The sequence below is a fragment of the Lepidochelys olivacea genome (assembly GCF_965140295.1).
Source record: "Lepidochelys olivacea isolate rLepOli2 genome assembly, chromosome: 2".
NCBI lineage: Eukaryota > Metazoa > Chordata > Testudines > Cheloniidae > Lepidochelys > Lepidochelys olivacea.
In genome coordinates this window covers 76,736,353-76,759,432 of record NC_140412.1, presented here as the reverse complement: position 1 = coordinate 76,759,432, position 23,080 = coordinate 76,736,353, and the positions used below count along the sequence as shown (strand labels likewise).

General features: G+C 38.7%; 1 protein-coding gene across 1 annotated transcript in view; it reads right to left on the bottom strand.

The window, feature by feature from the left end:
* CCDC178 (coiled-coil domain containing 178) overlaps positions 1 to 23,080 on the bottom strand; it is a gene marked incomplete at its 5' end in the record, with an annotated part of 366,439 nt that overhangs the window by 34,797 nt on the left and 308,562 nt on the right. The window contains 1 exon segment of the mRNA XM_084618717.1: positions 5,634 to 5,768. Coding sequence (XP_084474843.1) covers positions 5,634 to 5,768 — 135 coding nt within the window.

The following is a 23,080-nucleotide window of genomic DNA, read 5'->3' as shown; positions in this document are numbered from 1 at the left end:
GAGGCCAAATTGCCAGCATGAATTATTTGAGCCAATGACTTATGCATCAGCAATGTACTCCATTGTAAATCTGCATTTAGGCATGTTTATTCTTATATTATAAAAGTGAAATCCTTAATCCTTTTTTTAAACATCACAACTGAAATTTGACATTTTTAAATTGTGTTTTCCACTGCTAGTATAATCACTGTGAGTATGAGCACTTAATGGATCGCTTCTATTTCAAAGGCAGAATTTAAACATGAAAACACAAAGCAACTACATGGGTAATGCTAGCATTGGAATCTACATTTTAAAACGTTTTGAGGGCTGAAATAAAAGGGGCCATACAAAGTAAAGTAGCATATATATTTTACTTTTAGAAAAAAAAGAATGGGTTACAGCACCCATATATAATATATGGGCAAAAGTAGATTTCCTGCATGATCTTATACATTTAGTTTAGTAAAAAGCATAAAAATCAAAAGCTTTTCTGAATGTGCATTTTATTCCCGGTTCTAGCAGCATGTTAGAGAAAATATGTAACCAGTGGAAAAAGAAATATAAGTGTTTTTACCTGATCAGGTGATGGTCCCAGAAATTCTGGCTTCATGGGGGACACTCACATTATTTTTGGTGCTTTGGATGCCACTAGCGTTGTTGCCTTTTTTACCCTTAGACCCTTATCTTGTCTCTACTTAGCGCATACTTTCTAATCTCTCATACCTGCCACGCTCAAGTTAATAACAAATAATAACTATACAAAAGTCTGTTGTGAAAAGATCCAATGTGTTTGATAAATTGTACAAACTGATTCCAAGTTATGGTGCAGATTTTCTGCTCCACTTTGCTCTTTTTATGCTGCTGAGGTGACAAAAAGGGAACACGCATTGGACGTATCCTCCTAGCTCTTGGGGAGTGCCCAGCAAGTATAGAACCAGCTCAGTGATCTTCCAGGTACACCATCTTCTTCACAGCTCCTGAGGCAGGGAGGAGGTTTACATGGAGTGCAATGTATTCTGGTTATGCTCAACTGGTTGGACAGTGCCTTGGTTCTGCTGCCAGCTATTGCATGTTGGGGGAGCTCCTACATCGCTGCAATCTATGTTAGGGCTTGGCCGAGAAGCAGTGAGTGGTAGCTGGCTCCCTGGTGACTCCCCCTCTCTGCTTTATCGAGCATAATCTTGGCCCTATCTGTCCACGCATAATTTAAGTCTGCAGTGAAACTCCACCACTTAAAAAGCAGCCACTTTTAAGGCTGGCCCTAGGTGCTCAGGTGGAAGGGGGATTTATGGGCAGCTTGAACTAAATGCTCCAGATACACCAAGCAGCCTGTGCTTCACCAATTATGCTTATTACCAGGCATACTGCTTATTACCGTGAACAGTCCCATTGATTTCGGTGTGATTATTCCCAAGAGTAAGCTCTACACTTGGTGAATCATTTTAGGACTTGGCCTCTTGGCTTATACATTTTAAGTGAGACAATTATGAAAACCTATTTTTTCCACTCATCGTTAATTTAGGCACTTTTCTTTTCTATTATGTAGGATCCCTCTATTCTGGGCATGAAGTATGGTGCCATGAGGGCCGGGGAAGGTCAGCAGGTAATCTGTGGGGATGGTATCATAAAGATGGCCTTTGACTCTGGTGGCTTTGGTGGGTTCTGCAGTTTCCTGTCCACAATGAGAATTATGGAACACTGCCAAATGAAATAAGACTGATCACCAACTTTGCAGCAATCAGAATTAAGAGTAAAGCCTCTCTCTTTACCCAAGATTTCCTACAGTAGCAACCCAATCTCATATGTTTATTTTCTCAGACATAAGCACATGAACAAATACACAAAACACTCCATTCTTATCCTACTTGAATTCTCAGCTCTTTTATGACACTGTCAACCACACTCTTCTTCTTGAAATCTTGTCCGCCTTTGGCTTTTGTGACTCAATCCTCTCCTGGTTCTCCTCCGACCTCTTTAAGTGCTCCTTCAGTGTGTCATTTGGAGGATCTTCCTCTTCAGTGCTCCGTCTTTCAGGGGGAGTCTCACACGGCTCTCTATTGGGCCCTTGCTCTTCTCCCTCTACACTGTCTCTGGGTTATCTTATTCACATATATGACTTCAACAATCATGATATGATCTACCGCTCCACCTCTTATCTGTCTCATTCTGTCCAAACTAAAATTTCAATCTGTCTTTCTGACATCTCATCACTGACATCCAGCCATCCACTCAAGCTTAATCTGAGCAAAACAGAGCTCTTTATCTTTCCCCTAAAATCCTCTCCTCTTCCTCTTTTCAAAGTCACTGTGGACAACACCACCATTGTCTCTGTCATGCAGGCCTGAAACCTGGGCATTATCTTCAACTTGTCCCTCTCTTTAGACCCTTCCATTCAAGTAGTGTTTAAATCTTGCTGCTTCTGCCTGTAAAACTTATGCAAGATCTGGCCTTTATTATCCAGCCACACAGCTAAAATTGTCCTCCAGACCTCATTATCATGTGTCTCGTCTACTACAACATCCTTCTCTCTGGTTTTGACAAATCTCATCTTGCCCGACTTAAAATCCATTCAAAACACTACAGCAAAAAATCTTCTTGGTTCAACTCTTTGATCATGTCACGCTTTTCTTTGCATTGCTCCACTGACCCCTTCTTCACCACAACATCAAATACAAACTTCTTATTTTCACTTTTAAGGCACTCCATGGCCTATCCCCGCTGTACCTGTGATCTCATGTATACTTACAAGATGTCAATTCCCAACTCCAATCAGCTAACGACACTGCCCTTGATTGTCCATTTGTCAAATTTTCCAGCAAGCACCGCCATGCATTCTCATATGTCACCAGGTGTGTGAGGAAGGAGCTCTCTGTAAAAATCTGCAAGGCCACTACATTATCCTCCTTTAAATCTCTCCTTACAACCCACCTAAGCCCTGGTGCCTACATAACACTTGAGAATGGTTAGGCACCTTGTGTGCTGTAACTGCTGCCTATTTCACTGTTCATGACTGTCACAATTACCTTGTGCTCCACCCTATCTGTTTACTGTATCCAATGTAAGTTGTTAGAATGTAAAGTCTTCTGGGCAGTAACTGTTTTTTTATTTGCACAGTGCCCAGCACAATGGGGCCCCAGCCTGTAGGCACTACCACAATATAAATATTAAACAACAAAAATAACAAACCAAGCCTGTCTCTTGCTGGTGGGAAAGAGGAGAGCGGTATCATTAAATTGTCATTTTTTAATCTTAGGAAGCACTGAGATACTACGGTGACAGACACCAGTATAAGAGCTTATATAGCTACTTGCTAAATGGATAGAGACAATCTGGCACTAACAATGCTAAATTGAAGGCACCAGTTCACACAGAAATGCAACAATCCATATGCTGAGAATTCCAAAATACAATGACATTTTGCTGACATGAAATAATGCTTTTAAATACCTCAGAACTGTTTTCTGTGGCCTAACTGAACTAGGTTTTCCATTATAATTTTCTATGTTTCCTATGGGCTTGTCTGCACATAATGTGGTAATGCGCTCTCCAGGGGTATGATTTCAAAAGAGTCTACATGGACTGGTCTACATGGACCAGTCAATGTGCAGCATGTTAGTCTGCTTTAGAAATCACACATCCACAGAATGCATTAACTCACAAGGTAGGCAAGCCCTACCATAAAGTCATTTCAGGTAAAATTGTGTAACGAACATAGAAGGGGCATTTGAATAACAGAATCCAAATCAGAATGGGTGCAATCAGAACATAGAAAATACACTGTTCCAGTGTTTCTGAAATACTAACTAAAATGCTGTTTTTAAAAATAGTTCTGAGCTGCAAAATTTGGACCTGAACTTCCCCAAATGTTGATGAGGTTTGTGTCTGAAGGATGGGTATAGGCCCATGTCTAGCTATTTCAATTGTTCAGGATAACTGAATTTATAGAGACAATTTAGTCTCAGTGTGAATGATAGAAATAATTTATTTTATGCAAGAACAAAGGATTTCCAGACAGCTCATTCATTACAATATAGACTAGTTATTGATATAAGATTTCAATCACAGGTTATGTTCATAGCACTGCCATTAAAATGCTACATAACATTAGACTAGACTAACTTAAAGATTCATATGTGAGGAAACCACCTGGCACCTGTGGCTTCTACGTAACTGTTGTTATTATTCATGAGCTCTAGGCTGCATATTAATCACCTCTTTTCTTCATCACAGCTAGGGAAGTTGAATACAAAAGAGATCAAGACTCATCATCATAGCTATGCCGTTGTGAGATTCAAAAGGAAGCATTTCCAGTTTTTTTCAAATTTTAAATGTAAAATTTTATGTATAATTCACTGCTTATTTGTCTTAATAAGCACACAATTCTAGTATAATATTTGACCAAAAAAAGAGAATATTGACTAAATACTCCATAAAAATTAACAGAGCATTTCAAATCACTAGAAGAGTGGAAAATCTCATTCTATTTTTATTTTTCAATTAGTTTTTCCTTTTCTTTTTTTCCGTTAATATGATTTGGATTTTCTGAATCTTCAACAACCATGAAACACATTTGGATGTATATAACAAAAGCCATGGGTTTAAAAAAATCCTCAATCAAGGTTTTGAGACTGGATCACAGTGATGATGCAATTTAAAGTAGTTCTAAAAGTTTTGTTCAAGCTAGTTTTTTCCTTAAATAATGCTAATAATAGTTGTGAAGTGGAATTGCATAATATTAAAGTTTAATACAAATATGGCAACCTTAGGACTGTACAGCAAAACTCTATTGCGGAAAATAGAAATTAAAATGTATAAGAATAAGATGCATTAAAGATCTAGCAGCTACATAATTTTTGTATTTATTTTGCAAAAAACGGGACTGAAGACATTTTTCACTCAAGTCTTTTACAAACATTTCTCAAATGCCCGCTGGTTATGGCCATTAAAAGACTGAAAAGAGTGGCTTTACAAAAATATTAACAACATACCACTGCATGAGATAAAAAGAACAGAACATTTAAACTATGTTACATAAAAGCAATTTTCCCCAGTAAATGTAAACATATACCTGGAAAAATAAAACCCATACAATATTAAACATTATATCCCAGTGAGGAAACCACTGTTAAACCCCGTGCCCTCCTTTCCGCCCTTACCCCTTCCCCTTCCCCCAGCCTGTTGTTTATTAGTGGAGAAAGGTGAAGTTATCACACAACCTAATAATGAAGGTGTGGTACTTCAGCTAAATAGCAGTTTCATACTTAAGAAATTATATATGAATAAAATGAAAATGACAGTGTTGTTTACCATGGCAGTAAGATCTGCAAAACAGTACACAATAACATTTGCTAAAACAGCTGAACAGCAATACTAATGCCTCTATATTTTTCAAATGTTTATATCCAATGTATTTATAATAATCTTTTCAAAGGTTTGTGAGAAATAACTCTAATCTTTCTCTTTTTTTAAACTATGCATGGTATATGTGCTAACTTACTGAATTCATCCTTCATGCAATTCCAGTTTATTAAAGAGGTTAAAAATTTATAAAACTCTGATGGGATATGGTTTTAATGCTTCATCACACTACCCATCATTTGCTTTTCAATCTAGATCAGAATGATCTTTCCTACTTCTCTGCAATCACCTACCTGCACAGCTAATATTTTCTGAGCATTCTCATGAGAGGCTGCCTGGAACTTCGCCAGCCCAGCCTGGCTATAGAGGCCGCGCTGTTTGAAGTACTCCACCAATGCTTTGTGCATCCTGCTTTGCAGCACAGAGAGCTAAAGGGAGGAAGAAGGGGGAAAAAAGTCAGAGCAGGAGAGGAAATTAATGGCAGTGTTCAAGAAGAATGATGGAGGGAAATATAGAAAGCAGTCAATAGCCCATTCTGCACTGTACAGACCTGACAGGAATTTCACAGTCTCTTGATTTTTCAGCCCACTCATGTGCATTCATCAGAAACCAGTCACATCTGGCTGCCAGGATGGGGGGTTAATTTTCTCTAAATGCCTCAGCAGTTTTGTTCTAGCTGAGGCAAACTCTGTGACTGCAAAGCTGATGAGTAAAATATTTCTACTTCACCCAGTTTAACTCAAAACCGATAGCCTCGGGACATATCGAACCTTTCTTAAAAAAATAATCTTTTGAAGCTTTTTGAATGGCACATCAGGTCAGGGCAAAGTTTAAAATGCAAGTTTAAGACTTTGATGGACACCATGGCTTTTTTCCCCTTGTAAAGCTTATCATAGCTTGGCAATGTGGGCTTTAGAGCATGACAAAACTAAAGAGAATTAACTTAGCCATCAACTGCTGAGGGAGAACAATAACAGGAAAGAAATTTCCAGATAGAACTCCCTATTAATCTACCTAACTATAACCATGTGACATGAAAGCATCTAACTGCACTAAATTACAGCAAATGCAGCTGTTGAAAAGTGACACTATTTTTTAATAAGACTTTATATGAAAAAGATACTACAGATCATAGAACTGTACTGATTTGAAGGGGGTCTAATTGAAATGATTCAAACTGGAAATGTAAACAGTGTATTTTTACAATTTATCAGTTACTATAGCAGCATCATTCTCACACCCCATAGTTAAGATTGTGTCTGTATTTCCATAATTTTCAAGTGTTTATAACACAAACAGAAAAACTTGGCATAGCAGATCTCAGTCTAGAAGCAATATCTTTTAATCAAAATTGAAAAGCTACCAGTACAAAATGTAGTTGAAGGTAGCTGTGTGCTCTTATAATTGAAAGTTGTTTTATTTCTTAAACTGAAATTCTACCAGCATTTGTCCATAATCTGGACTAGTGCCTTTGGCTGATCTGGAAAAACACAAATTAAAGCCAACTAAATTAATTTGTTAAGAAACATGATTTTGTGTTCAAGCACGCTAATTATTTCAACAACAATTTTATAGCTATTGTTAGCACATGGCCTTTATGAGTATGCCTGTCAACCACATTTACAATATGGATTCTAGCATTCCTTTGGAAATGCTACAATTCATTAAGGTCAATGCTACAGGTCAATAATGAGACCAGTAATAAAGAAGCCTTCACATGATAAGCTATAACTGCTCTTTAGAGCCAGCATAGAGTAGCATGAAAAAAATCCACTTTTTCAGAAGGACATAGATTATACTGATGCCAAAGGAACTAATATGGCCTACAGAGTAATTAATAAGCATTTTCAAAATTATATGGCCTAATTTTCAGAAGTGCTGAACTTCCACAACTCCCATTGGCTTATGGAAGCCGTGAGTACTCAGCATTTTAGTAATTCAGGACATAAAATATTAAAACATATATTTGTATGTCAGAATTTATAATTTATTTATTTGAATTTGGCTATCTGAATAGTGTTTATGCATTACAATGACATAGAATAAAAACTGGGTAAATAAATTGGAAAAATATAAAAATCAGCCCTAATCACAGCCAAAAGCTGAAACCAAATGTGAACATATTTTTCAATCTAAGTTTGTCTAAGTACCACTGCTCCCTAACATGCTAAATACTTTTTTCTGAATCTATCTTGAGGTCTCTATGGACATTAAATCTCTGGAATTCCAACTGTTGCTTTCATATCTCAGAAGATTTGAGGCTTTTCTGGGGCTTCAGCGGGGAGGCAGGTAAGGGCAGAAACAACACATGATTTTGGCAATTAATTGATTTTTAAATACTCATGGTAAATAGGCCCAATGGCCTGTGATGGGATGTTAGATGTGGTGGGATCTGAGTTACTACAGAGAATTCTTTGCTGGGATCTGGCTGGTGAATCTTGCCCATATGCTCAGGGTTTAGCTGATCGCCATATTTGGGGTCAGGAAGGAATTTTTCCTCCAGGGCACATTGGAAGAGGCCCTGGAGGTTTTTCGCCTTCCCCTGTAGCATGCACGGGTCACTTGCTGGAGGATTCTCTGCTCCTTGAAGTCTTTAAACCACGATTTGAGGACTTCAATAGCTCAGACATAGGTGAGAAGTTTTTCGCACGAGTGGGTGGGTGAGATTCTGTGGCCTGCGTTGTGCAGGAGGTCAGACTAGATGATCATAATGGTCCCTTCTGACCTTAATGTCTATGAATCTATGAAAAAAAAATCATGACATTTTAATAAAACAGTCTGCTTCAACCCAACAGAGAAAGTGTCAGATGGAAGGCAAGCCACTATGGAATATTTTCAATGTTCTGATACCTGCGAGAAGGAATGTAGTTACAGAATGGATTCTTGTGGAGAGGAAAATGAAGGTCCGGGAAGGATGGCTGGGTGAGGGCAGAAGGATTTGGTTCAAGATAGTGAAAGGGGCCAGACAGAAAGATGTCAGAAGGTTTGTTTGCATTCAAATTTTTGCCTTATCCAAGCCAAATGAAACCTTCAAAACTTTTGAGTGCCATCTATTACAAAAAAATTCAGTACAATGTGCATATGGGAAATTGCTGCCTTATAATGCCTGTTTTAAAGAAGTAACAGAAAACTTGAAAATTGCAGTTAGGCTAAGCAAGCACATGGGCCTGTCACTCCTATACTCAGCCCTGTCTTCCTCTCCATGATCTTCCTTTGTTTATTTTACTCACTTGCCTCTTGTCTTTAATTAGAATGAGCAGAATAGACATACCTGAGCTAGCTTTGATAGCAATGAAGGGGTGGCAGCATAGGCTGTACAAGTCTTCCCTGTGTACTTATTTGGGTGGCTAGCCTGTGCGGTGGTGACTTCACTACTATTGTTACTTGAGCTAGCTCGACCAAAGCTATCTGAGGTATGTCTGCATTTGCGGTCACAATCTGATTGCATTATACACATACCCTTATTCCCTTGAAGGAGGTCATAACCGTCCCTTAAATCCTCTGCTGGGTCATGCGACAAACACGTAGCCTTTAACTTGTTCACAGTTTTATCTTATCACAGCTATGGGTCTCAAAGGTAAAAAGACAACAATAAAGTAATTGCTAGGTTTCATTGCTTGTAATAACTTTTGAGAAATCTGAAAATAAATTTACAAATGTATCCCCGTGAATCTGACAAATATGATTTGTTTCTATGCATTCCTAAATAAACTGAATTTAAAATAGTTATAAACAAGAATGTCCTTTCTTGTGATAAAACCTGTAGGAACAGATAGAGAATCCAGACTCTGCATGATATTCACCTCATTTCTGACAAATGCTCCCTTAATGGCACAGGGTTGAAGCAGAGTGGGCTACCAAAGGGACAAGCAGCACAGCCTCCAAACCATGGGGATTCATGGGAAACAAATCTCTGATCCCCCTGAAGTACCTGCTATGCAATGTTACTCTCCTGAGGCTGTGACATTGGCTCAGTTGGCTGCAAAATAACCCCTCTCAGGGGAATAGTGGGGGCTGGTGCAGGCTCAGAGTAGAAGTTAATGCTGCAAGGAGGAACATTAACTTCCACAGATTTCTACTTTCCTGGGAGGGGAGAATACTGCAGCGAATGGCTCCTCCCTCCCCTTGCCCCATAAACCAGGAAGCGTTAACCATATTGCTTTGCTGTGGATGCACTTCTATAAGCTCCTGGGGAGAGGGAAGTATGCTGTGGAGGAGCTGCCCTCCCAGTTCTGCAGTTTGGGAGCTTTACTGCCCTGTTTTACCCTGTTTTTGTTGTCATTCCCCTCTGTGACTCACAGCAGAGGGGAGCATATGGCTCTGTTTATTTAATTCTTTGTTTATATATCAGTATCATCAATAATATCAGCACAGCTCTGGGGAAAAAATGGGGTTGTTAATTAGCTGCTGCTGCTGACCCAGCAAAGAGGAGAGTCCCACAAAAACACGAGGTCTGATTCTGTGCTTGCCTAGACTCGTTTTTACAGTAGTGTACCTCCACAGATTGCATTTAATTAATTGCTGATTTACATCTGTGTGACCACCAGACCTAATATCTTTATCTGTAATTTCTCATTGGAGGAACCAAGATTCTGAGGCACATATCTCACCAGATTATAACAATTTTTAGGTAGGTCAAATTTTGGACCAAAAGCATGGATAAAAGAGCCAATACTTTATGCAAACCCATAGCACCAAAGGATACACAGGGAGCAGTCCTTGTCAATTTTGTTACCCAGGGCTGATAGCAGACCAGCTTTTACTATGGTATCCTAGCTGCCTGGGGCTAGACCAAAGCCTCACTGTTGGGCAGATATAGCATAGTACATAGACCTCTAAGAGAGATTCATCTTGTTAAAGGCTCATTATGCCTACTGAATGCAGAACCTGCAAAAAAAAAAAAAAACCCAAAAAACCAAAACAGACTGGAACACAGAGAGGTCTCCAAAGCCAGAAGTGCATTTTCAATGATGGATAACATTCTTCTTAGGTTGCTTCAGTTACCACTTCTGGCCAAAGACTAAGTACTGGCATTACATGGAGCTGTGATCATAGGCCTGATTCTTCTCTCATTTATACCTATTTTGCATCAATGAAACTCCACTGATTTCAGTACTGTTCCTGATTTACACCAGTGTAAGAGAAGGGACAATCAGGCCCTCTGTGCTTAAAATTTTCATTTCTCCAAATTGGAATTATACAAAATACCCTAAGATGTTTGTCTGTGGTTTACCTATTTATCACATAATGCATTGCTAAAAAATCACAAGAGTCATATTGCTAACTTTTATAACCTTTGGTCAAGCACATACTATTATTGCCAGCTTATACCAACTACCAATTTATACTTGGCCTCATTCTAAGCACTTAACTCTTAATGCTTAAGACATAGCCAAGCCTATTTTAATACACATATTTTGGTTCTTCTACTTGCTGTTTCAGCTTCAATAAATTCCATTATTATTTCTATACACATGCTTAGCAAATAGATTATATTTTACCCAAAAACATGTACCCTCCAAGAGCAGGTCAGGGGTCAACACAATAAATGTGTTGTTTTTTCCACGGCAAAAAAATTCTGATGACTTTTCTTAGAAAAGTTCTACCATCTGTATGCTTTGAAGCAGGGGTTGAAACATGACAGTGGATGCCCTTTATCAGGGCTGTATTTCTTGTGATCCCTGTGAAAATCTGCCCAAATTGTGCCAATTTATAAGTCTTTTAAAATGCTCAGTAGAGATAACTATGATTTCAGAAGCTAAAGTCTCCAAAGAATCCATCCTCATTAAGCACATTTGAGTTTCTTGCAGATGACCCAAAAGAGCACCTGAGCATGCTCCATCCCAACAGCTCATACAAGTAACTGAACTGTAAACGCATCATTCCCACAGATCAGTTGAGCATACTCCAGCTCAGGGATATAGGGATGGGGCCAGACTTTCCGTGTAATGGCTTCTTCCAGTTGCTGCGGACCAGGGTGGGGTTGGGCACTGGAAATGAAAGCAGAAAGCCTGTCATGAATCTGCAAAAAGAACAGGAGTACCTGTGGCACCTTAGAGACTAACAAATTTATTATAGCATAAGCTTTCGTGGGCTACAGCCCACTTCATCGGATGCATAGAATGGAACATATAGTAAGAGTATATATATATATATATATACACACACACAAACACACACACATACATACAGAGAAGGTAGAATTTGCCATACAAACTGTGAGAAGCTAATTAGTTAAGATGAGCTATTATCAGCAGGAGAAAAAAACTTTTGTAGTGATAATCAAGATGGCCCATTTAGACAGTTGACAAGAAGGTGTGAGGATACTTAATTTTAGGGAAATAGATTCAATCTGTGTAATGACCCAGCCACTCCCAGTCTCTATTCAAGCCCAAGTTAATAGTATCTAGTTTCCATATTAATTCAAGCTCAGCAGTTTCTCATTGGAGTCTGTTTTTGAAGCTTTTCTGTTGCAAAATTGCCACCCTTAAATCTTTTACTGAGTGGCCAGAGAGGTTGAAGTGTTCTCCTACTGGTTTTTGAATGTTATGATTCCTGATGTCAGATTTGTTAACTCTATTCATGTGGCACTACTCTGGACTGATAATGCTGCAACTGACAGCCAAATTGACTTACTGGGGTCTCATAACATTGTTTTGTAATTATACAATAGAATCTGTTAACATCAGGCATCAAGCTATGAAAAAATATACTCAAAACAAAAACAGAACAAATACCAGGAGTTTCATTGCTACTATTAATTAGTAGTCATTGCTAGTAGTAGTCACCTACTAAAATCTTCTGATCTAAGCAGATCACCATCACATTTCAAACAGGGAATAATGTGCCATTCCTAAATCTACACTTTCTCTATTTTCAAATTATATTAATCTTATATCAGAAGACCCAATATGTGTCTCATGTTAATTCAATAATGCGATGTGAATGCTGCATTCTATGTAAATGACATAAGCCTTATCAGTTCCATTCATTGTTACAACTCAAACAATGACAATTACAACAACTCTACAGATTTTGGCACTGTAAGAATGGCAGATTTATGAGCAAAATCCAGTTAATATTTATCTTTTTATACTACTCAACTACCAAAGTTACACCTGTATAATATACAAAGCTCCTAGGTAATGAGATATTTCTTTATTGTCAAATCTGTTCCACAGACTGCTGTTAAAGATTACATAGCTCATTTAAATAAAGCTCTTTTGTCAACAGCCTGAATATACTTTAAAAAATGAGTAAAAGCCTCATGAAAACCCAAATCTCTAGCTGATGTGCAAGTATACAAGAAAAGATGCACTTGCCTTTTGACCATATTCCAGTTGTGAAAGCTTTGGTGAGCAGATTAGCAATGTTAAATAATAATAAAAAGGAAAACTATATTTCAAGAATGGTTGAAAAATAAACTAACAAAAGCCTTGAAAATTAAAATTCAGTCTTACACTCTGTGGTTAACCCACACTAAAAACAAAATGCCATGAAGAGAAAAATTGAAGTTAAGATTGGCACTTTAGTTTTAACTATTATTGGGAGAAACTAAGGAAAAGCAACAGTAGCATGAATTAAGGACATTTTTCTTTTTACTAGCACCCCTGTTTAATGGTATTGTTAGTTATTTGATCTTTTTTAAGATTAAAGAAATGCTTCTTGTATAATTAGCCCTTTGAAGAAATAAAATACCAACAGTTGAAGTGATTTCTAAATAGTCTTTTTTTTATTATAGACATTTTAATTTCTCTTTGTCTTACTCACATTTTATCCATGTAAAATCACCCTACAATTTACCCAAGAATTCTGTCTATTGGGCAGTTGTATAATATAGCTGACCGCAGCCTTTCCTAAACCATCCACAATTTTCAGGTTTGTTCATTAGCTTTGGTGTAGTCTGATTTCTACAGCTGGGATTAAGGTGTGTGTGGGGGAATTATTTGTGAACATTTTGGAAAATAAACTGAACTTTGATTTATCACATTCACATCCCTTTTGTATACTTTCTGCAAATATTTTCAGGAATAAAGTGTTGCTCATATGTCTGTTCATGGAAAATGAATTTGGAGATTGTAGTTGAATTTTTGGGGGGATGATGGAAAATTTATTTTTTTTGGAAGTAGTGTAACTACTTAGAATTGCATTTCTGGATTAGTAAAAGAAGTGGCTAGACCACAGTGCAAAGAGCAAGAGGTAGAAAGTAAAGGCCATATGAAAGAGGGAAGGAGAGAATGTTGGATCATATTAAAGAAGTTCTGTATTAAAATCACAAATGAGTTTGATTCCCCATAGTTTAAATTCCAGGGTATTACTAATTAAGAAGTCTCTTGGTTTTTGGTACTGTTTCTCTTCCTCTGTGTGTGAAACTTGCAAGCTGCTAATTGCGTTAGTACATTCTAAGACAGAGTCTGTTCTCAAAGCAATTCACACAGAGAGAGACTCAAAGCAATACTCTAACAACAGAAACAGCACCCAGAGACTCCCCACCCTTTTGTTGTATTAACAATTATGATTAAAATAGAGATAGAGGACGTATGTGGATGGATGCTTGGTGTGGATAATAACTGAATGATCAGGGAGGTGCCAGCCTAAGAATCCAGTGTCCATCGGCTGAAGAAGGCGTCAAGTGGAAATAACCAGAGGACTCCCCCCCCGGAAGGCAGACTGGAATCCACCCAATGGGAGAGCCAAAGAACAAGATAACATCTAGCAGCACGGAGCATCAGGAATGTGCTATCTGCTGATTGATTCAGCAACAGCATGATGAAGCAATTCCCATAGACTGGCATAGGAAGAAATTCCTATAAAAATAGACTCTAAAAAGTGAGAACTTTGGGGTCTGATTCTGCAAACCAACTTCCAGGAGCATCAGATGAGCATCTGACAAGGCCCTGCTCCCTCCTCATGTCCAGGCCACCTGGCCAGTGGCTTGGCATGAGCAACTCTAAGGCTGGTAACTATGATAACAACTTTGCAGAACCTCTGTGTGTGTGTGTGTATGAATGAATGTGTGAATAAATATGAGATTGAATGGAATGTTATAACTATAACTAACTGCTTACTATGATTCTTTCTGTATTCACAATAAATGTGGTATTTTGCCTTTTTCCCTTTAATAAGATCCTGCTGGTTTTTATTTTATTGGTATAACAAGAAGAGGAGGAGAATTTAAAGAATCAGCATGAAGACAATGACCTAGAGAGAGACTGAGAATGGAAACAAGGAGGATAGATGCAAGATTCTGTACCTAAAGAAAGAATCCAAAGAGGGCAGCATATGAACTTTATAATCTTGGTAAATGAATGAGAGCAGCTCAGATAGCAGTTTTACAGCTCTCTTCACAGAAGGCTCGTTTCTTCTTTGCCCTTGACATTGCTTGGGACCTAGTGGAGTGAGTAGGCATTTCAGAACCATGTAGTTTTTAAATGTAATGTACAATTCTCTGACAACTGCTTCAACTAATATAAAAATTGAGGTGCGATTCTCGGAAGTGGTGTGATTCTCAGAAGAGGTGCGATTCTGTGCCTAACACACTTAAGGCACTTCTGAAAATCCCACAGGGGGGCTTTGGATACCTTTAGACCCTTTATTCAGTAATCTTGGTCCAACCACAGAGCATGAGAGTTTTAGGGCTGTTCTTTTCAAACAGAATTTGGAGCTCTGTCCTCATGCAGATAATATTTTCTTTAGGTATGATGTTTTAAAGCAGAAGTGAATACACTTTAGCTCTGAATTTGGATCTGTTCTGAAGCACAAACCTATGTGGATCTTGAACTCCTCAAGAAATGGGTCCTTACAAGAAAGTGTTCCTGGTTTGTTGACAATAATCGTAGAGGAAATAGCCATAAGAGACAATAGGAAAATAAAAGCAAACTTCCAAATATGTGAACATGAGAGACTAAAGTAAAAATCCTTTTACATACTGGAAACCTGATAGCTGGTCTGAGACATCTGACAGTCTTGAGGATACAAGAAACGTGAGGATGAACTACCTTGCATGTCTTTATAGCAGGTTCAGAGTCGAGTTTCAAGAGCTAAAACCTTTAACCTTAAAGAACTGTAGCCAAGCCCTGTATCATTTCCCTCTACCTAGGTACTCATATGGCTCCATCATTGAAGTATCTGAGAGCCTCTCAAGGATATAAAAATAGAAATAATCTTTATCTTCTGAGTCGGGAGGGGAAATTGTTTCTTTGCCTGCTTTTGTGTGTGTGTGATTGGAGGTGGGGCTAGGAATTTTGCCTTTAGTTCTGAAAGTGGTGAGGGCTGTAGTAATTTTTCATCTCTTGCAGGAGTGAGTTTCATTATATAGATCCAGCTCCTCTGAAAACTGTCTTCAGCATTTATGAGCCTCCTCTATTTATTGATAGATTCATTGTGGAATGCAGATGTCATGGGAGGTAATGGTCACCAAGGGAAAGGCAATCCATTTCTCAGATAGTTACAGAACAATCCCATGGAGGGGTTTTTATATCAGGATAGAAACCTTGAACTGGACTCTGAATTTAATGGGGAGTGACAGAGCAGAGGGCAAGGGAGTTATATCCACTGTGACCTGTATTGATAAGCAGATGGCATTTTGGATTTATAAATCAATTTACTGTCTGGAAAAGTGCAGTGGAAATCCCTTGTGCTTGAGACATCTGTGTTTTCTGATACTAATGCTCAATGTTCTCCTGAAGGGTATGAGATGATAGATGCTTGAAAGGAAAGGATATTTTAGACTTCTCTGAGTGGACAATCAGGTGACACAGTTGTCTGGGGAATCTGAATTTGAGCCAAGGAGTCTTTGATTATTGGTAAAGACTCTATTTGGGGTGAAGTATGTGCAGAAACTGAAGAACAAGTATGCTGAAAAATGCCTGTCTCCTTTCCTGAATCTCAATATGCTAGGAGTTAGCTCTGACAAGTCAGTGTATGTGGAAGAAGTTGCTGTGCTCAGATGTCCATGAGAGGAAGAGGGGTCAAATGAAACTTGTTGCCCAACTGCTCTGACATTACAGGCTTTGCACAGGTTGGGGAGCACATCAGCTCCCCAGGCTCCCAGCAAGCATGTCTTCCATCTTTGGGCAGTTACAAACTGGTTGAATTTGATAGGTGTGATATTCAGACTAAATGTGACAACAGTTAAATATCCTTTTGGTTAGTAATAGCTGAAACAGTGGAAGCCATTATCCAAAGACTACATTGAATGCAAATGCAGGGGCTGCAGACTAACTGGGTCGATCTGTGTGTGTATATCCATGTGTAACAAGCAGTCAGAAAGCAGAGGGTGAGAACAGAAGAAAACTAGGAGACAGCAAACAAAGCTCTCGTAGTGTGGCCCTTAGACAAAGAGAGAGAACTTTTGGAGCAGAATGCTGTCGGGAAGACAGGCTTTAAACTATGAGCAGGGAAATTGCTTCCTGTTTTTTGACCCCACTGTGTTCAGAGGAACAGGACTTTGTGTATATTCTTTCTAAATAAGCAGGATTCCAACATGGAAATAGCTGACTCTAGTATCAAGTATCTAGTATCCTCCATCGGAAACAACCCACAAATTCCTGAATATCGGCTAATCACTAATATTTGGGTTAAGGGGTTACAATACCTTGACTGTCATGTTCTGAGGCTACACCTATTTGTAGTGGCAGATACTCCCTGTATAAGGAGTATCTAAATACAAGAAATATTACCATTGAGCCAAAAATCAGTTGTGCCACATAAAAGGAGTCTTCTGTACTGCCAGCTATGCCAAATAATTATAATGGTCCCCAAAAATGTAATTCTTGCTCCCAAACTCAGAAACTACCAGACCAGGGAGTCTGCGGAGACACGTCTGAGCAGTGAGCTTGGGGGCAGTGCTTAAAGAAGCATGACAGCAGCTGGTTTTCAGCCCTGCAGAGTGGATGTGTTGCATATCAAGTTCAACCCATGAGAGGACTACTGACCATGCACTAATCAGAGAACTTTATCTATATTTACTTTTTAAAAAAAAGTCTTTGAAAGAGCAACTGGGATAGGGAACAACCTGACCACTCCAAAACATTCTCTCAAACATTTTACTCAGAACTCAAGATTATATAACTCTTATCCCTGACATTATTATAGAAGAAAAATAAGGATTACATTTGGTAGCAGTCATTAATGTTTAATAAACCATCTTAAGAAAATCCACCAAATTATTTTGTTATGGCTAGCTAGTCAGTCTGTATTGACAGGGTAATCGTGTATTCAATATATTTTAATTTTTAGAAACAAGTACATGCAAAACAGACATTTTATTAAAACAAGCTGTGCTAAAAATCTCACAGTACAACAGAAACAAAAATGTGTTCAATAATTTAATATATTATAGTACCTCATTTTAGTGGTGTGTAATATTTGTCAAATAAAAACCTGTTTGAAATGAAGCAAGATTCTATAAATCAACAAGATGGAGAATTTGGCTGGACAAACACTGTGTTAAAATGTATTAATAACTCTGTCCACCCAATTGCTACTAAAGTTTTTGCACTTTTAACACATCATCTTTGTGGAAAGTGAAACAATCCTGTGATAGCCGAGAGACAGTGTGGTCCATTCTGGTCTGGGAGCCAGGAGACCTGGGTTCTAGTTCTGCCACTAACCTGCTAAATGAGTTTGGATAAGTCACTTCACTTCTCTCTTGCTGTTTCCCACCTTCTGTCTAGTTAGATTGTAAGCTGTTTGGGGCAGGAACTGTATCTTCCTATATGTTTGTACAGTGCCTAACCTAATGGGGCCATATCTGATTTGGGGCCTCTAAACACTGCTGTCATACACATAAATAATAAAAAGCGCAGCAACCACTACTTGCTCTGTTCATCAGTTGAAAGGTAGGATCACCAAATCAATATAAATGTACTGTTTCCCTTGTGCATTACAAAAATCCATGGGCATTTCTATTAAGAAACTGGAGGGATTTTTTTTTCTAATAATCCTGTCAGAAATTTAGTTAGGTAAAATCACTATTTTCAGAATTCACAGACATTCATTTATGTAGAACTTTATTTTGGTTAAAACTGTAAACTTTATTAACAGGGCTGGCTGGGAATTTTTCATCAAAGTGGTTTTTTTTTTTTGTAGAAAATGTTGATTCATCAAAACAGAAACTTTTCAAGAGAAAGATTTGTCAGAATTTTCCCTAATTAATTTTTTTTAAGTTTCAAAATTGTTAAAATGGCCTGTTTTGACAATTTCAAAATGAAACGTTTCATTTTTTTTTCAATTCAAAACAACTTGTTTCAAAATTTTAGTTAATTTTTACTAACAATATTAAAAAAAGAAAAAAGTTCAATATCTAAATATTTTGAAATTATCAAAATGAAATGTTTCCGTTGACCCAATCCAAAATGTTTTTTCAGCTTATAAATTTATGAACATTTTGGAGATGTTCCCATTTTGGAATAGGACAAAGATTTGAAATCTCAAACTTTCATGGCACATGAAAAATGTTTCCTGCCTAGCTCTACTAATGAATACAGAGAATGATGATGATGTACATTATCATCTTTGTGTTATGTTGCTGCTTCCGATTAATATTCTGATTCTGGTTATTTTAAAGCAACATTCATTAATATGAAATTCAAAATGGTAAACCATATTTTGCCAACTGACAAAAAACAATATGTCAATTATGTAGGTCCACATGTCCTGTTACAGCTTCATTAATGAAATACACAGGTGTCACAACCTGGCCCTGTCCTGCTGTAGTCTGTTGTGAGTAGATCCAACCACTTCCCACATGCTTCTAAGCTCTCTGGATCTGGGTAGCTAGTTCCTAGTCTCTCCAATGCACTCCCCCAGGTGTAGATTCCAGGTCTGACACCCTTCTTGGGCAGTGGGACCCTGCAGTGCAATTGCTTAGACCTGGGTACTAGCACCCCAGCCTTTCCAAGCCTCCAGTTTCTCAGACACATTTTCCCCAGATTTCAGAGTAGCAGCCATGTTAGTCTGTATCCACAAAAAGAAAAGGAGTACTTGTGGCACCATAGAGACTAACAAATTTATTTGAGCATAAGCTCACTTCATCGGATGCATGCAGTGGAAAATACAGTGGGGAGATTTATTTACACAGAGAACATGAAATAATGGGTCTTACCATACACACTGTAACGAGAGTGATCAGGTAAGGTTAGCTATTACCAGCAGAAGAGCGGGGGAGGGGGGGTGAACCTTTTGCAGTGATAATCAAGGTGCACCATTTCCAGCAGTTGACAAGTTGACAAGAACATCTGAGGAACAGTAGGGGGGTGGGAAATAAACATGGGGAAATAGTTTTACTTTGTGTAATGACCCACCCACTCCCAGTCTTTATTCAAGCCTAAGTTAATTGTATCCAGTTTGCAAATTAATTCCAATTCAGCAGTCTCTCGTTGGAGTCTGTTTCTGAAGTTTTTTGTTGAAGAATTGCTACTTTTAGGTCTGTAATTGAGTGACCAAAGAGATTGAAGTGTTCTCCGACTGGTTTTTGAATGTTATAATTCTTGATGTCTGATTTGTGTCCATTTATTCTTTTACGTAGAGACTGTCCAGTTTGGCCAATGTACATGGCAGAGGAGCATTGCTGGCATATGATGGCATATATCACATTGGTAGATGTGCAGGTGAATGAGCCTCTGATAGTGTGGCTGATGTGATTAGGCCCTATGATGGTGTCTCCTGAATAGATATGTGGACACAGTTGGCAATGGGCTTTGTTGCAAGGATAGGTTCCTGGGTTAGTTGTTCTGTTGTGTGGTGTGTGGTTGCTGGTGAGTATTTGCTTCAGGTTGGGGGCCTGTCTGTAAGCAAGGACTGGCCTGACTCCCAAGATCTGCGAGAGTGATGGGTCGTCCTTCAGGATAGGCTGTAGATCCTTGATGATGCTTTGGAGAGGTTTTAGTTGGGGGCTGAAGGTGATGGCTAGTGGCGTTCTGTTATTTTCTTTGTTGGGTCTGTCCTGTAGTCAGTAACTTCTGGGTACTCTTCTGGCTCTGTCAGTCTGTTTCTTCAGCAGGTGGGTATTCTCCCCAGAGTCCACTTGGGTGTGGGAGTGATGGTTTTCTAGTTAAGTCCTTCAGGAACAACATGGTACTAATGCAAGGAAACATGGGCTTAGCAAAGGAATTTCCTAACCACAAAGACTTTTACTCTTAAACACCATCTGAGTTACAGATTTTAGGAAAACAACAAACAGTCCTCAACTCAATCCCCCTCGGTCTTACCACACCCTGGCTGTGAGTACTGAACCAAGTCCTTACGTCAGAGAGCAATTCCTGCCTGCTTGGCCTCATCTTCTGCATATAGTGAAAGAATGCCCTCTCTTGCTTAATGAGCATTCCTCTTTTAAAACAGACTTTGTCCCATCTTCTGCCCCTGCACTTCACTGGGGAATCACCAGGCACCAGTCTCCTTCCCATCCATCAACTTCTGGGCACATTCAAAGTTGATAGCCCTTGATGTCTCTCTAATTGTTTTCTCCATCACCTATACGAGGTCTGAAATGTATGCAGAGGCACAGAGTTTCCACAAGAATAGCACTGGCCTCTTATGAATCCAGGTGATCTGAGATGGTGGGTTAGGACCAAGTCTGATGGAACAATTTGGATGAAATTTTAAAAGGAGATCCTCAGTGAAGTTCCCTTTTTCAGATCTCCTCCCTTAGGTATTTCCCAGGAAGAAGCAATCCAGACCTATGACTGGAGTAATATGAGAGTCAGAAATCCAGTTAGCAGTGGAGCACTATTACAGTCAGAAAGCAGGATATGGGCCCAACACCTTGTTCACTCTTTACTCAGTTCTTACAAAGTCAAAACTTTCATAGAAGTCAGTGGGAGTTGACCTGGTAAAGTACCTCATAATTTTGAGCAACACTAGGCTGAGAAGACTCAGGGTTTTCATTTTTAAATCAATTTGCCTCTAGTCCAAAACTTGAACAAGAACCTAACAGATCCTTAAAGACAATAATATTACATTTAATGAGACTAATCTAGGCAGTCAGGACAACTACTATTATTTTTATTTTAGTACAAACAGGTTTGGAGCACCTGAAAAATAGAAACACAATGGAGAAAGATTAGTAAAGATACACACACTACAGTCACATGTATGTATTCTACACAGAATGCAGTGATACATGAATGCTCTTACCTTTTGGAATCAGGGTTGGCATTATAATAGCATAGTTGCACCAACTACATCCCTCAAACATCTGATTTTTAAAAAAGGTGTAAACAGAAAAGGGACCTTTGTCACAAAAGACACAAATTCAAGGCAATCCCTGTTCCCAAGTACATCTCAGCATTCTACTTACCTCCTGTCAACATCTAGGGTGCAATCGAGACCGTAAGATGTTGTGTCACCACTTGCCTTGCAACCCTGGGTGGCTTACAATGCTTTGCTATTGTAGCTCCCAGCCTGGGACACTTCTAGCCTGCCTACAAACACGCAGGTCACATCCTGAGTGTCCGTGTGCTAGACAGGCCTAGTTCAGCAGCTCTGACCCCAGCAGCCTGTCTACAGCCCCACTCTGGCTTTCAACAACCTTGGTTACAAAAAGCAAGGTAACAATGTGCCCTGAAGTGTCCAGCCCTCTCCTGGATAGCTCAGAAAGGGAATAAGGTTTGTTACTCCTTTAAAGAGACAAAAGCACATGACAGCTATTAATTTAACTGCAATAAATACACCCTTCCCTTTAACCACAGCACTGAGCTGGTTTATAGTAAAAATTAAACAAATTTATTAATAATAGGACATAGGCTAAGTGATGCCAAGTAAGAAGGAATAAAGTTAGAAACGATTATAAGGAAATAAAAGTGAAACCGCATCGAAAAGTCTAAAACAATCTAGTAAGGTACAGGCTTTGTTCAAAATGATATCTCTCACCAGTCTTCCTTCTTCCCAGCCATGGCTGACTTTCCCTCAGTCAGGACTTCCACAGATGTACAAGATGCTGGCTTCCTTGTCTTCCTAAGCAAGTTTCTTAGGTTCCCAGAGACTCCAACCATCATTTTGATTGAAGGATCCATCTTTTTCAGCTTGCAAGAACTCTGGCCCCTTTTGTCTGTCTAGTTAAGGATGCCAAAGATGGCTTCTGTCTTTGTTTATATTCTCCAAAGTTCAATGATCTTATTTCAAGAGGCATCATGACCTCAATTCTGTTCTTCCTTTCCTATGGGCTTCCCATCCTTTTGCTGATTTCTATGTAAATGGAAGTTCCATTGTTTCTGGTCACATCTTGCTTAATATAATTGAAGACAGATAGACAGTTGCTTTCCCTCCTGCCTGTGAAAAGCCTGTTTTTCCCTTTGGTTGGTCAAAGACTGAAAAGCATAATATCACTGAGTATTCATAATTCCTCATAGTGTGTATATATATGTATTTCATAGTGACATTAATCACCAGTGTGTCACAGTTTTTCATAAAAGACCTCACTCAATATACTTTTATAATACAGTAATATTGTATACAATCAGTTGATTCAGCTGCTTATCACTTGAGGCTCAGCCCCCGTCTTTATAGAACAATACATCTTTTCAAGGTATTCTTTGAAAAGTAAAACACAGACTAAGCTTCTCTTCTCCTGCTGCGTGTTGACCCCATGCTGTCTCTTCCCCCACTTGTTAGATTGATAGTTTTGTTTATCTAATACATAAATGGACCTTCATTATCTCTGCCTGATGACTGGGTTGGTCAGAGAAGCAAATACAGATTCCTTTGTTTAGGGCAGACCTGTTTACCAAATCCCTTTGAC